Source organism: Amphiura filiformis, chromosome 5 (genome assembly GCF_039555335.1).
Source record: "Amphiura filiformis chromosome 5, Afil_fr2py, whole genome shotgun sequence".
Classification (NCBI taxonomy): domain Eukaryota; kingdom Metazoa; phylum Echinodermata; class Ophiuroidea; order Amphilepidida; family Amphiuridae; genus Amphiura; species Amphiura filiformis.
The window spans coordinates 77,447,889-77,464,479 of record NC_092632.1 but is presented as its reverse complement, the minus strand read 5'-3'; the positions used below and the strand labels follow the sequence as shown (position 1 = coordinate 77,464,479).

The 16,591-nt window shown below is 37.7% G+C and overlaps 1 protein-coding gene across 1 annotated transcript in view; it reads right to left on the bottom strand.

Moving 5' to 3' along the window:
- Positions 1-16,591, bottom strand: part of LOC140152403 (ral GTPase-activating protein subunit alpha-1-like) — a 210,080-nt gene that overhangs the window by 153,970 nt on the left and 39,519 nt on the right. The window contains exons 5-8 of the mRNA XM_072174709.1: positions 9,122-9,305; positions 8,130-8,245; positions 2,486-2,624; positions 1,672-1,813 (exon numbers count right to left, since the gene is read on the bottom strand). Coding sequence (XP_072030810.1) covers positions 1,672-1,813; positions 2,486-2,624; positions 8,130-8,245; positions 9,122-9,305 — 581 coding nt within the window. The remainder of the gene's footprint in view (positions 1-1,671; positions 1,814-2,485; positions 2,625-8,129; positions 8,246-9,121; positions 9,306-16,591) is intronic.

The following is a 16,591-nucleotide window of genomic DNA, read 5'->3' as shown; positions in this document are numbered from 1 at the left end:
GAATGCTGGGTTTACCGAAAAGGTGAATTCTCCAGTATTCTTTCTATTTCTAGCCTGGCTTGCGACATTCTGCATATCAACAATGACACTGCCTCTGTTTCTTTGCAAAGGATTCTGGGATTACCAAAAAGGTGAATTCTCCAGTATTCTTTCTATTTCTAACCTGGCTAGCGACATTTTGCATATCAACAATGACATATAGTTTGATCAGCTCGTAATCAGCGGGAATTGTTAGGCTTTTACCACTACGCCAAAAAGTAGACCCACGTTAACAGTGATATAGTTGGCCTATCTGATCTATTTTGTGCATGTTAAATAAAGTAGACAGAGTATAGGACTTAATAATTTGAGATACTTCTGGCGAGATGTCACAAGACAACTCTTGAAATAAAACAATAGTCTCCATAACTTTCTTTGCAAAGGATTCTGGGATTACTGAAAAGGTGAATTGTCCAGTATTCTTTCTATTTCTAACCTGGCTTATTCTGCATATCAACAATGACATAGTCTCCGCAAAGGATGCTGGGTTTACATAAAAGGTGAATTCTCCAGTAATTTTTCTCATTTTAGCTTGACTTGCGACATTCTGCATACAGGCAATAATACAAGTTTCTGGTTTTTTTGCAAAGGATTCTGGGAATACCAAAAAAGGTGAATTTCAAAGTACTCTTTCTATTTCTAGCCCATTTCTAGATTAGCGGTGTATTCAACTGCAACTAGAGTTACGCATTGAGTTATTAATATAATACTAGGCGGTTACCCATATTTGGCGGTTCTCGGCTGGGCACGATTACCTGGCTGGTGGTGACTGTACCCACCAAGTTTGATGCCCATATGACAGTTTTTACTAATTTGACCTCAGATGACCCCTGGTGACCCCAAAATGACCTTCCAAAAATTTGGCTCTAAATGTTGACTGTACTCACCAAGTTTCATGCCCATACAACAGTTTTTACTAATTTGACCTCAGATGACCCGTGAGTGACCTCGGATGACCCCAAAATGACCTTCCAAAATTTTGGCTTTAAATGTTGTCTGTACGTACCAAGTTGCATGCCCATACAACAGTTTTTACCAATTTGACCTGTGGGTGACCTCTGATGACCCCAAAATGACCTTCCAAAATTTTGGCTCTTTATGTTGTCTGTACCTACCAAGTTTTATGCCCATACGACAGTTTTAGTAATTTGACCTCAGATGACCCCTGGGAGGGGGCCCTGGGGTCAGATGACTTAACGAACATAAACTTCTTCTTGCCAGGACAGAACTACACCCACCCACCGAGTTTGGGCCCTGTACGACCTACGACGGCCTCACACGACAGTTTTTAGTCATTTGACCTAAGATGACCCCTGGGAGGGGGCCCCAAGGTCGGATGACTTAACGAACATAAACTTCTTCTTGCCAGGACAGAACTACACCCACCCACCAAGTTTGAGCCCCGTATGACTTACGACGGCCTCACATTAGCAGTCACAGACAGACAAACAGACAAATAGACAAATAGACAAACAGACAAACAGACAAACAGAGAATAGCGTATTATTATATAGATGGAGGAACATTAAAATTGTGTTACAATAATTGTGCAATGATTGATGCAAATATGAAACGTGTGGGAGTGAACAATAATATTATTTAGAAACCAAATAAACTAAATGATCAACTTACGTTGAAATTTTACTGTTGAGATTCTTCACGGTAATAAACGACACCACCCACTGAACTACGGTGACCCTACATGCCAGCATAGGGTTCTTCTCTACAGTGCTCCAGTGTCTTGGTGAATTGTTACTGCGACTCTCTGGGATGTCTAGGATTGGAGGAAAAATATTATTTGCACAAAATTTATACTACTAACATTTATGGATTTCTTAGTTTGATCAATATTTGCTGATTTAGTGGATGACAACTTTTAATTTTCAATCTAAATTGGAATTACGATTCCTAAGATGCATCCCTAAAACAATCAACAGCATTTGACCATGTCATTTTAAAACACTCACTATGTATTGCACATGTAGATAAACACCCCTACTGGTAGACCTATCAATCATGGATCAAAACACAAATCCCAGAAAACAAGGACAGTAATTTACTACCAAACCATGGACCTAATCAGTTTACATCCACTCAACCGTGGACTGACCCTATAGAGGACTCAATATATGCATTTTCAGGCTTCTTGCAATCTTTTGAGGTAGGTGAAAGACCATGGCTGTCCACAACTTGTCCTGCTTATAGCCAGCAACCGTGGACATCCAAGGCATTAGCCAGAGGGGTGTCTTTAGGGTGTCCAAAATGGTCAAAAATACTTTATTCTACAAAAAAACCACTTCCTATTCACACCATTATAAAAATCAGAATTTTAGGGTGTCCAAATTGAAAACAGGGCGTCCAAATGACACCTGGACACCCCTCTGGCTAATGCCTTGTGGACATCCACATTTGCAAGTAATTACTTACACACCCCCTACCCTCTTACCTAAAACAGGTTTATAGAGACTGGTATCATATGAGAACTCAGGGAAGATGTGTGGCATGTAATATTTGCGGAATTTATCTAGGAGAAAGATGAAACCATCTCGTGTTCTCTTTGAATTCTGCCATTCCATACGGATTCCCTGCATGATTAAGGAAGACATAAGTTAATAGACATATCAGTTAAGACATTCTTTGCATTTGTTTAAATTGATAGCAGGGGGCAAGGGAGGGCACATGCACTGGGCGTTGTCTTAGGGGGGTGCTGTATTGACCGTAATTCTGCACCCCCTCCATGTGGTAAATCAAATCTTTTATGTGCCAGAGGAAAATTCAACTTGATTATAACCAAATTAGTGGTATTTGTGCATATTTTTCAATTGCTTCAAGAATGGGGTGGGGGATCCAGCAGTCCAAGGAAATCGACATTACATAAAAGTAAAGATGTAAAATGTAATATATATAATATCATATTAACCTAAATAAGAATGTTATCCGACTAATTTCAAAATGATAAAAGGTTTGCCAAATGTGTCTTCAAATATATATTTATTGAATGTGTACACTTCCCTTAAAGGAAGTCTCCGGCAATCACAACATTATGCCTTATATGTAAGAAAAAATAATTATCAAGCACGAATCACATGGTTTTATTTAAAAAACAAACTCATAATGACCATAAAAATGAATAGAAGCAGTCGTATCTCAACACGCGATATTCAAAATTCCCGGACGCCGAAATTGTCGAGTGCAATGACGTCTCTGTAATACAATGAAGGCTGGCGACAATTGAGCACAAATAAACATTACGTCATTGCACTCAGACAATTTTGGTGTGGGAATTTTGAATATTGCGTGTTGAAAGCCGACTGTTTTTATTTGTTTTTATGGTCAATATGAGTTTGTTTAAAAAAAATCCATGTGATTCGTACTTGATAGTTATTTTTCTATAAGGCATAATGCTATGATTGCTGGAGACTCCCTTTAAACACCTCCATTATATCAGGGTTTTTTCCATCCTTATTTTCTGTGTGTAGTTAAATTTAGGTCATATAGCTTGAGGATGAGACATTGAACTATTTTATCGCCCACTCCTTAAAGGGACCATTGAAAGAAAAACATATTTGGTATCAAAATAAAGCTAATAACATATAGAATCCATTTCTAAAATGATAAACGCAATTTTCCTTTATTTTACCCCCCAAATCAGCAAATAAAGATAAAGCGCCCCATGTCGCGTCGTCCCGCCCACTTCATATGTGCAGAGACACGTGGCAACCCCTGTGACGTCAAAGTGGTTATCCTTTCCGCTGCATGGCAACACTGCATAGTCCAGACTTGGTCCTAAACCAACGCATGAACGTGTTTACAGCATGTGCCTTTTAGGCCTAACAAGTATATTAAAAAGGATATTATAATATAAATTACAAAGCTACAATTACTATGATAGGCCTATATATAAATTCTAGCTAGGCCTACAAAATTGGCCAACAACGGAAACATAAGTAAGTTAGGCCTAGGCCTTCATATTGACAAAGTCAAAGCTGCTAGCTGCTCGGCGCTTGCAAGATATTAAGAGAGTATCATTTGTTTTGACTGAGGCATTCTGATATAGCAACTCTTTACTTATATTTCCTCTGAAATATCTGGTGAGGATAGGAAAGAGAAGGCAATGATGTTTCGGGTTAGCCCATGACATGCGACTTAATTTCTTTAGGCCTAATTAGCCTACCTCCCGGGCGTAAGTGGCCTAGGTTAGGCCGATAAAATTAATATTTTGGTTGTCGTCCGGAGGATTTTCATGCATTGATGAGGGAGGGAGGTTTTTTTTTTTTCAGTGTAAAATCAGCATTGTCTGCAGTTTTCGGTCTTTTCCACACAGTGCGGCTCGAGGAAACGATGTCGCACTTTTTTTTTTCAAATGTGCGATTCTGAGGGATAAACCCCCTAGAGTAGGCCCTACCACAAAAAGACTTGGAAGTGGTCCTTGTTCTCTAATAAACTTATTTATAGGCCTATGTATGAAAAATTCATAAATCATTCCAAAGTCTAAAATAATTGAAAAATCTAAAAGTGTGTTGCTTGTTTCTAAACGGTCGCTCCGTGTGGAGACACACTTATGGGACCAGGTTCAAAACAAAAGTCAGGCTCGGAAGCTTCGGGAGAGCGAGTTGGCGCGGTTGTTTCCTCGCCTTGCACCACTACTGAGGTCCCGGGTTCAACTTCAAACCCTTGGTTTATCTCGATCCCGCAGGTTTTCTTCGGGATCTCCAGTTTCCTCCTGCTTCTCAAAAATCGGTGATTAGTTGTTTGGTTATCAAAAACTTCCTTCACCCAATGAAATTTGAGGAGCTGAAAAGATAATTGGTGGATGTTACAATCCAAGTGCGGCTAGATTTATGACAGGTTCGGCAGCATCCAGCCTAGATGATGCGATCTGATTGTGATAAGTACCATGGCAGCGAAATTACAGCGCTTTGAACCCTCCGAGATCTGGGAAAAGGCGTTATTATATAAAAGCCAAATTTATTTTTATTTATTTTTAAAGCCTATGAAAATGAGAAACAAATTTGAAGATAAAGAACCACGAGAGGAACATATAAAGGCCACTCCAAACAATCATATGAACAATATTTACTGTCAGCCTTTAGTTTACGTTATAGAAATGCTTATAGGCCTAATCCAATCTCAACTCCCACTGATACTTGAAAGTGCAAAGTGTCCGAGCGTTTTATCAAAGGTAGGCCTACAGTTACAAAGCTTATGTTGATTGGGTAAATCTTGTAAAATACAGCGCGCTGGCTGGATATTTCGCTTTTAGAAATGACTGACATCAATTTCAGATAGCCTAGGCCTACCCCGTCCTAACCATCCATGGATTAAAATAAGTGTAGGCCTATAATATTTCCCATTTGATGTTTGTAGCATATAGGCTTTTTGAAGGCCTATGTATGTTTATATAGGCGCTCTCCTCGTAATTTATTTCAAGAACAGCTTGCATGTCATGTTCTTCTGAACCAACTTCATCTGCCGTTCAGCTACTGCCCCAGTGCCAACGGCTCAAATAAAATTGGCAAGTCTCCCGCGTATAACACATGGTAGGCCTATAGGGGAATAAATTTGCAAAATAAAAGGGCTTAGGCCTACTTTGCATTGTTTGGGGTATGAAAATAAGCACTTTTGAAAGTTAACTTATTGAAGAAAAAGCTTTTTTATACCAATTGTCAGGTTTTGGAAAAAATAATCATTTCTTGAATATTTTTTAAGGTAGGTCCTACGGAAAAATACATAGGCCTATAATAATAATACCCATGGGTGGTGCTCGCCACCAGCACATCATCTGCAATGTATTTGTTATGACAAATCTTGGCGATATTCCCTCAACATCGTCACTATATCATAGGCCTATAGGCATAGGCCTACTCATAATTAGTTTTATGGTTTTATATATGCCATGTAGGGTCTACATAAAGTCATCGGAATCATGGTCATATTGACCGGGGGTTGAATTTATGAATAAGTAAAATAGGAAGCTGCATATGCTTGATGATGATAAAAAAAACCCCAATTAATCGTCCTCGCCCCGCTTCCTTTCGCATGGCATTGCAATTGAGGGAGTCTGAAATGTTTAATGCTTTTTTCTTTATTATATTAGGGAAAACTTCAAAAGTTAATAATATTGTCAATAGTTTAGATTTGCTTCTCATGTTCTGTCCAATAAGCATTTCAATTTAGAGGCTTTGTTTTAATCATCCTCAAATAACAAGAGCCTCATCCTATCATCCTCCTCTACAAATTACACATAATGTCCGGGAATAATACATAGGCTTAAATGATCCATTTGCATTGTAAAAAATAACTAATAAATTAAATAAAAAGGCCCTCCACTTCCTCTTTTTTTTAACATGTGGACAATCAAATGGAATTTTGTTTTTACTTGACCTTTAAATAAATATAAGTGGTTGTATTACCATGATTATTGCATCTGATATTTAGATCGCGATCGCTGTTGTCAAATTATCCCGCAAAAATGTCAACGCAACACAAAACGCCAGAACCACAATGACGCCATCAGGAAAGCGCCCAATTTTCTACTTTTGATAAATGACGCCGATGTAGCGCCGGAAGGGGGTAAATCGAGTACGTTGTTTTCATTGTAATTTTATTTCTAAAATAGGTAGTTCTTCAATTGTTTTAGATATTGATTCTATATTTTATGGGCTTTATTTTGATACCAAATCATATTTTCTTTCAATGGTCCCTTTAACACATCTAAGCTAAGTCTCTTCTAAGCAGACACATCTATAGGTAATTGACACTGGCATACAATGAGCAACGAGATGAAAATAACACCACAACAAATATAATGTGGGCAGAGAGATTTCCAAAAGTAAGGCACGCTTGCTTTCAGTGTATAGGCCTTCAGCAGTTTTCTTTCGGCTTTGTATTTGTATACTTTAACGAGACGCTATAATTTATCTAGATCATGTGTTTAAATATTTAGTAGAATAATCAGACAGGCAAACAAATCTCACATCTACTTTCACTTGATCAGCAGATTGCATTCTTGTGTTACAATTTTTTTATTTTTTTTTTACACATAATCTTTTTTTCTCTTTTCCACTGAGCACACTCTTCGGTGTCAAAAAATAAAAAAAAAAATTTTTTACACATAATCTTAATTTTAACACGTCAACAAAACACCACCCTATCTCTTTTTATAGATGGGTTTGTGTCAATTGGGTGATTCCAGTTGGAATCCACACACCCCTATGGAAACATGGCCTTAATCTCCCACACAGGGGGTGCATCTTTCAAATGGAATCACCCATCAGGTAATCCCATTTGAAATTCACACTTTGTGTGAAAGATTAAGGTCACATCTTCCATATGGGGTGTATGGATTTCAACTTTCAAATGCCATTTTCCTGTGCAATGTAACTAGGTTTCTGTATCATTGCATGCTGTTTTGAATTTTTATATAATACTTGCTTTTTTCCCTACCTGGATGGCATGGTATGTGCATGGGGAGGTTTGTGGGATGGGGGATGGGGGAAGGGTGTGTGTATGCTTTGGTGTGGTGTGGGTGTGTGTTCGCATGAGAGTATTTCAATTAAATATACAGTCCAACCTCTCTTATCCGGACCTCTTTTATATGGATCTCTCTGTTATCCGGAAGTGAAATCTTCTCACAGAGATATATGTATTTGATGATTTAACATAGGTAATTACAAGCTCTGAGTGATTAGAATGACATCTATGTTGCAAAAAGCACTCTAAAGCTGTCTTTTAGTAAGTGTTAAACAATCTTTTGTTGTCACCGTTTCAGTACTTGGGACAGTCAATGCAGAATTACATGTAATTCACTTATCCGGATTTTTCACTTATCCGGACAATGCTTGGTCCCATCATGGCCGGATAAGAGAGGTTGGACTGTAGTGCTAATTATCCTAATTCCTAATTTACTTGTGGAATTGTATTTAAATTCTTGTATGTTTCATGTAATTATATGTTTGTTCTTGATGTAAAAAAAATCATGTTATTCAGTCTGATTGGCAGTAATTAGATTTGTAATAAACATGAAATGAAATGAAAAAGAAATTGACTTCACTTCAATGAAGCTGAAGCAAGCCCACTCACATACGTACCTGTGACACAGTTAGCTCTAGTAACTTTTCTAACATAGATTTGGCAATGTTTTCTGGAGTCTTGTCACCAGGTTGTGATGGAATCACAGGAGCTATCTCAATTTCCGTCACTGGACCTGAAATTACAAAGTGAACAAATTCAACAAAATAATCAAAATGGAGTTGTAACATCTGAGCAGGCGCGGAAATGATGGTAAATCAGAGAAATATTGCCATTTTGCTTCGAACATCTATCCGCCATCTTAAAAGTCACAAAAAATATGTTCTGGACTTCCGCCTTCCCCACTAAATATATGAGTTACCCTAAATTTACAGCTCAGTAGAAATGACCCGATGAGGGCGAGGGTGAAAGCGAGGTAATGCGAGGTGTCCAGTATAAACACGCTCGTAGTACATTGATTAACTCTACATATGCACTTGTTCAATTTCTTGTAGGAAGAGGGGGATCTGTATAATACTTGATGGCTTCCCCTGCTAATTGGTCAATTCACTACAAGGGGTGGAGCTTTTGTAGGAACATCCTATTGCCATGAATAGTAACAGCCAATATTGTGTTGACAACAAACCTAAATGATACATACAGTGTGTTTATACTGGCCATTCTGTATCACTCTGCAATTGGTCCCGGCATTAAAAGCCAACTCATAAAATTGCGGTGCTATTTCTTTCTATTGTGTACCTGAAGTAACAGAAAATCTTGCCGGGTATCTTAACAGGTCGCAGAACTTCAGGTACAACCAACAACCGTTACTTTGCTGTGTTTCTACTGTGGATAATGCCTGGTGTCCCACAAATCTATGTACCTCAAGAGGTTAACAAGTGCCGGAGAGCCAATCTGTATCACACCAACAGTTTGTCACACTATTCTGTTTCTACTGAGCATGAAAGTGGTAATACTCCAAACCAAACCGCATCAACCCGTAAACCCTTCCCCACTAGAAACATGCAAATGAATTAATACACCCAGATACCATGGAGTTGAATGCACTTACAGTCACTGTTGTTGGCAGGTCTCGTGTCTGCGCTCATGGTGTACTCTAAGGAAGACCCCTTGATACCCACAGGGACTGGGAATCCTTGCACCAGGGTAGCGTACATGAGGTGACATTCATCAACCGCATGTTCCTGCAGAGCCTGATACCATAGCAGGAACAGACGCATGCCTTCCAGGCGTAACTGTAGAGATCAGAGATTAAAAACACATATATAAAACATATTTGTTATTAGAAATTGTTTTTGACAGAATTGTTGGACAAGCATCACTTTTTTCAATGAAGTTTCGTTTAATAGGAACATGAAAATAATTCAGTGTTGTAAAGCAGCAAGCAATTTGTGACTTTTAACTATTACAATATAAAGCTATCGAAACAAAATACATGATAATTTCATTAAAGTTAGGCTTAACCCTAGAATTATGGAAACTGCTAAATTGTTGGTCTAAAGTACAGTGTATGTAAAATTATTTTTAGCCCAATTTTTGGAATTTTTTCCCAAACTGAGCATTTTTAGCCAAATTTGATGTCACAGATGCATTTGTCAAGTGTTTTCCATTCTAAATATGTATACTTTTACATACTTTACACCAACAACTTAGCAGTTACGAGGCCCAAAAGATTCCACAATTCCAGGGTTAAGATCCTTGCAAACATGTTGTCACTTTTGCAGCATTCTGTATGAAACTTTCCATATTTAGAATATTATATTTTTTTCTTTCACATACTATTTTGTTTTTGTTTTTTGCAAACAGAGATTAATTTTATATCCAATTCTTTCACTTTCTTGTGTCTTGAGTTAGTGATTCCTTCAAATGCAAATTGAGTAAATTGGAATCAGAGACAAATTGTGTAATCTACAATAAAAATAGAACATGACTCATGAGGTGCACACTATTAAACTTATTAATTGTATGCAATTTTTACAGAGTATAAACTGTTTCTTATGCATTTACACCCACATATGAACATTTACAATATGAAAATGTGTAAAGCAGAAGAAATTCAAGAAAACATACATGATTCTATTTGACTTTCATGATGCCTGCCTTTAATAAATAAATTGTCCCCTTTCTTGATTAAGTTAAGTAAATATTTACTCACATGATTTATTCACAATCTTCCTCATTTTTGCTTTGCACAAAAAAACTTTAAGGTGGTAAGTACACCCCTGGCCAATTTTGTGCCTATTTTTGGATTTTTCTCAAAAAGTATAGCGCATTGGTGACAAGTAAGATATGTATATTATAAGGGCAGGACTACAATTACTGCACTGGAAATTTTATTTCAGCACAGACAACAGTTGTGGAGTTACAGTCAAAAATGAGGGAAAGCCAATATTTGATCAATAAATCAATAACTACTTGTCGTGAGTTACTGAAATTCCAGTGTAGTAACTGAATTCCTTGCCCCTATAATATACATAACTTTTGTTACCAGTGTGTTATTAGTTTTTGAGAAAAATGCAAAAATAGTCACAAATTTTAACTTTCACCTTAATGTGAAAGTTACATATTTTATTCCTGGTCATAATCTGATCCAAATTTAACTTGGCACATAAATACATTTCAGTTAACATTTGCATCTCCACAAATGAATCATTTTCTTGACTAATATGTAGGATTATAAATAAAATTTCAAATTGAAAGTAATTATATAATATTTCATGCAAGTGTGCTTAAATGACTTTGTCACATTCATGCATTTGTACAAATCAGGCCTAAAAATAACTTTTCTAGATTGTGTAATGACAATTTTGCATTTCACAATAAAAGTTATGGTGCAATACATTTTGAAAAGCAAACATGAAGTACAATAGAATGTGTGTCTAAAATTCAACAAAGTAAAGAATCTCTGTGAAATTCCACAATCACAAGAGTTAACCACTAGCTTTTAAAATTATAGGGTTTGCAAAATTTGAAAATAAAAATGGGAGTCCCTCATAATCATTTTGGGTCTGTGCTCTCGATATGATGATTAAGTTCTAGATCTCAAATTACGGGTCCATGTGGACCACTTTTTTAGTAATAAATGTTCAATTCGCCATAGAAGTGATGATATAACCGATTTGAGCGCTGACATATTGGAAAATGTTGCCAATCAATATTCATGAAGTCGTGCGATCAACACCTACAGCTGTTCAATTGGGCGACTTTATTGTCAGGTGCTTTTATTAATACATTGGGCGTATCGAGCTGCATCGGTTGATCCGGGCCCTCTGCATTGAACCATATCATGCTGGTCACTCGCACCTGTAAGATTAGTATCTTTGAAAAGAGTGGTATTGTATTCAATCTATGGTTGCAGACATCCACAGGTGATGAGTGCAACCTGCTTGTAGTGCAGGGCGATATATTCAAAAATTGTTTTTAACCTATTGCTACATGGTATTTACATCATCACTTCTACGGCAAATAAGAGTACAACTTGTTCAGAAGTGTCCTGAAATAAGTTGGTCACACATGCATATATAATAATCATATTTGAGTGCACCCCTCCTTTCCATTGATGTCACAACCCATTTTCTGTATAAATAAGCAGCCTTATTTCTGTCTTTCATGATGGTTCTGCCACCTCATATCCACTTGGGTTTCTATCTATTTCAGCAATATCCATGGAAATGAATCACCTTGGCAGTTGGCACAGAATTATGTACAGATCTCATACTGCTGTCTCATGTTAAAGTAACACCAAAAATCATGCAAATTTAATCAAAAAATGAACACATTCAATTTGGAAGCTAAGTGGCCTAAACCAGGGGAGGGGTCTCTTTGTGGAAAGGGCCCCTCCCTTGGTCCGTAGTATTTTCTGGCTCATACATTTAGCTTCAGGTCCCAAATTTGAGAAAACTGGTTTGCTTTTTCAATTTTTTCTCCCCCAAAATGAATTGTTGCTTTTCACATTTCAAAAAGAAATTATTTTAAATTTCACAACCTTGTCTTCAGGATAATCAGGACCATAACATTGCTATTACAATTTGCATTATTTATTTCAAAACCATGCATGGACATTATGACAAATATCACATCAGATTTCACCCGGGGGGGCCACTCAAATATAATGATGTAAGCATGCGTGACCAAAAAAACGCGTGAAAAGGGGTGTTTTTCTTGGTTAATGGGCACGTTCTGTGGCGTGGACGCGTTAAGGGGGTAAAAACGGCGATTTTCATGAAAAGGGTAGTTTTAAAATCGTTTGTAACGCATTTAGGGTACCATTTTAATCCGCTTTTCAAATCTGCTGAAACTCCGATTCGAAAAAGTTTATTCCAGTGCCGGAATTCCCGCTCAGATCCAAACCTAAAGTGTCACTATGTTATGCAAATATATTTCATGACGATTACATGTGATTTAACCATGGCCTCGTACTTCTATGTAAAAATACCGCTTTAGATTTAAAAAAAAAAGCGTGCATATTAATTATAATTAATGACGCTATATAAAATTGTGATGGGTATATAGTTCAGTGGACAAACGGGGAGACAAACGAAAATATCATGAATTTCAAAAAGATTTTTAGGACCTTTATTATAGATTCCTCACATTATTTACTACTCCTGCTGGTAGATTTGTGTCCCGATTTGTGTTGTGAGTTCCCCTTCTCTGGATTACATTAGGAAATTATATTTGCAATAAAGCATGAAAAGGGTACACAATACCGGGACACGATAATCAACTTTAGGTGCCGAATTCGGAACCAACTACGATGTGAATACTGTTAATAATGTTGCCTCTGGATAACTTACGCTGTGTAGGCCTATTGGTGTTTTATATTCTCACAAAACTTTACGAGAATCCAATCAGATTCATGTAACAAGCTACTTAATCTGAAAGACCTCATGGTACGTGATAGGCCTACACTCTGAATTCATTGTGTCAATGTCATTATTTATATTTTAAAGTGGTATGGTATACCGGATCGCCGGAGGGGGGGGGTATATCCGTAGACTTAGTGTTCAATGGCAAGTTTAGGCCTACAAAAAATTGTTCAATTTGTCAAAATCCATCAAAACTTGTAAAGTGGGTCAAATATAGACAAAAACTTGTTTAGGGGGTCAAAATTAGACAAAAACTTGTTTAGGGGGTCAAAATTAGACAAAAACTTGTTTAGGGGGTCAAAATTAGACAAAAACTTGTTTAGGGGGTCAAAATTAGACAAAAACTTGTTTAGGGGGTCAAATTTTGTGAGAAAGCGCGCTAAAAACTTGCTTAGGGGGTCATTTTGCTCACAGAGGAAAACTTGTTTAGGGGGTGTTCGAAAAAAAATTTGGTCACGCATGCACACTCTCATATTTGAGTGGCCCCCCCGGGAGATTTCAACACACAATGTAGTTTACTTTATTATAATCATGATTTGATGTTTGATTACATTAGTACTTGACTAAGTAATTAAACTAGAAACCACAGTTGTGTTTGACCAAACACGAATATCTATGCCCGTGACCACACCTAACCCCCTTCCCCTATTTACAAACAAAAACTTGGTGAGCACCATGCGAAAGCCCTTGTTTTAAGCTTTCATTTGATATACATGTAATGATCATAACACCAGACTGGCTCACACTCTCTCTAATACCCTACCAAACCCTCACTCTTTTATACTCCACTAGACACTCACTAGCTCTAAAACACCACCAGACTGGCCCACACTTTCTCTAATAACCCTCCAGACCCTCACTCTCTCTTATACTTCACCAGACACTCACTCGCTCTAAACCACCACTAGGCTGACCCATACTCTCTCTAATACCCCACCAAGCCTTCACTCTCTTATACTCCACTATACACTCACTCTCTCTAAAACGCCACCAGACTGACCCAGACTCTCTCTAATACCCTACGAAGCCTTTACTCTCTCTTATACCCCCATCAGACCACCAATCTCTCTAAAACGCCACCAGACTGGACCATACTCTCTCTAATACCACACCAGACCCTCACTCTCTCTTATACTCCACCAGACACTCACTCGCTCTAAAACACCACCAGACTGGCCCACACTCTCTAATACCCTACCAAGCCTTCACTCTCTCTTATACCCCATCAGACCCTCACTCTCTCTAAAATACCACCAGACTGGACCACACTCTCTCTAATACCCCACCCCTCAACCAAACACACCCCTTGTCCCATCATGACAACCTTTTGAGGTGGTCCAAGGAACCAAAATCAAAATGCCAGACACATTCCCTTTTAAGGGAGTTTTTGTCAAGTGATCAGTTTTCTTGCCGTACGATTCAGACCGTTATCATTGCAAACACAGGTAGCTAACAAAATACTACCTATTAAGCTACACTGTGTTAATAGGTCGTACTCTATTTTGCTTTTTAAAGTCTTTAGACTTTGACCTCTGGAGATGCGGCTAATACAGAGTACATCAAGGGTCATGGGTCATCATTGTACCAAATATGAACCCTGAGGGCGCTGTAGGTTTTGAGCTAGAGCTGTTTGAATTTTTACACATATTGCTCACTGTAGCCCATGACCTTTGACCTCTGGGGTCGATGTTATTGCAGGAAATATCTAAGGGTCATGGGCCATCATTGTACCAAGCATGAACCCTGAGGGCGCTACAGTTCTTGAGCTAAAACGGTTTTAAAAATTTACACATATTGCCCTCTGTAGCCTGTGACCTTTGACCTCTAGGGTCGAGGCTACAATAAGTTACTTCTAATGGTCATGGGCCTTAGTTATACCAAGTATGGACCCTGAGGGCGCTATAATTCTAGAGCTAGAGCTGTTTGAAATTTTACACATATTGCCCCCTGTAGCCCATGACCTTTGACCTCTGGGGTCGAGGGTACCCTAGGATGATGCTAGGGGTCATGGGCCATCACTATACCAAGTTTGGGCCCCGAGGCTATTGTGGTTCTTGAGCTAGAGGAGTGCACAAAGTGGTCTTGAGAAGAAGAAGGAGAAGGAGAAGAAGACGGAGAAGGAAAAGGAGAAGACTAAACAGAACAAATACAATATCTATGCCACCGTTCCACGGGCATAGATAATTCCCCATCTTGCTTATCAGTTATGCACACAACTTGATTAAAGTTATCAAACTTACATGTTTATATATTCAAATTAATTTTATATTTCAAGACAGAAAACCATCATTCACAAGAGTATCTAATGAAAATTTCGGTAGATATCCACGAAAAAAGCTTATTTCCAAAATCTCAGCTGATTCCGATTTTGCATTTGTGAGTTCTTCATAATTATGTGAATTACACTGCTCCATATAGGCCACTGTGTTATAATTTTGTTCTGGTTAACCAGAACATATTCAAATTTGACATTATCAAAAGTATTGAAATAATCTGCTGAAATGATTTGTACATAAACTTTATTGTAGCCAGAGGGTGGTATAAAAAGCTCAACTTTTTTTGAGAAAAGTGGGGGATGAGGCTGTGGACCACAAAATGCCCCTTTAATAATTAATTGTACTGAAAAACAATTACAGTGCTGGTAATACATTTAGACCGTAGTCTTGATGAGGGACATCAAGTACAGAAGTTGCTTTTTCAGTTCTTCTTTTCTATTTTATCACAGCTTGTTTCAAAATTTGATTCTGCTGCAAATATCTTCATATTGAATTCACAGCTTTTGAGATATCACAGGTAAACATTCAGGAGTAGTTACTTTTGAATTTGAATGAAATAAACACATACAAAAACTGCACACTATCACTAGGATCCAAAACATTCTCATCTATTAGTGCACAGTTCTTTAACTCCAATACATTTGTAAATTCATTGAATGACCTTAGAAAATTTGGGTACAAAAACTCATGCTTTGCAACTTGAGGTCAAATTTTGCACTATGATTGTTTAATTGAGGTTATTGGACTATGGCATTGGGATGAGGCCATTGTGGTTCATAGTGTATTACTGGTTTGAGCCATGTCACCAATCTCAGTATTGATCTTTTTGGCAAAATGACCCATTTCAACAAGATCACATCTTGAATTCAAACACACACACTACATGCAGTATCTATTTCAAAATATTTACACCGTGTCTACTTGACAAGTGATCTCAAATGCCCTGGGCAAGCAGCATCTCACCGTCACGATCCTACATCACTTGAAAAACATCCTATTTTAAAATCCCATAGCCCAAGTGCAAATAGAGGAATCATTGCTACAAGAGACGGAACAAAATACATGTGGATACAAGAATCAAATTCTTGGTTTTCTTTGAAATTGATAATCAGTACAGGGTGTTTTCTGAAAGACGGGTACCAAAGTTAGTTTGGGTTTCTTTGCTTTAATCAGGGTGTGATTCCATGCTTAATAAATCAAAAACAGTGTGAAATTGAGCTAAAATACTCCCTAAATCAATAAAATTGTGTAAATTTTGGCCACAAAAAAATCCAGAAATTAGGAAAAATCCTGCACACCGCTGTATAATATAATACTTGCAAGGATGAATCCCGGGATGAATATCCCAATTGAAACCCAAAGTATGGAGTTTTACCA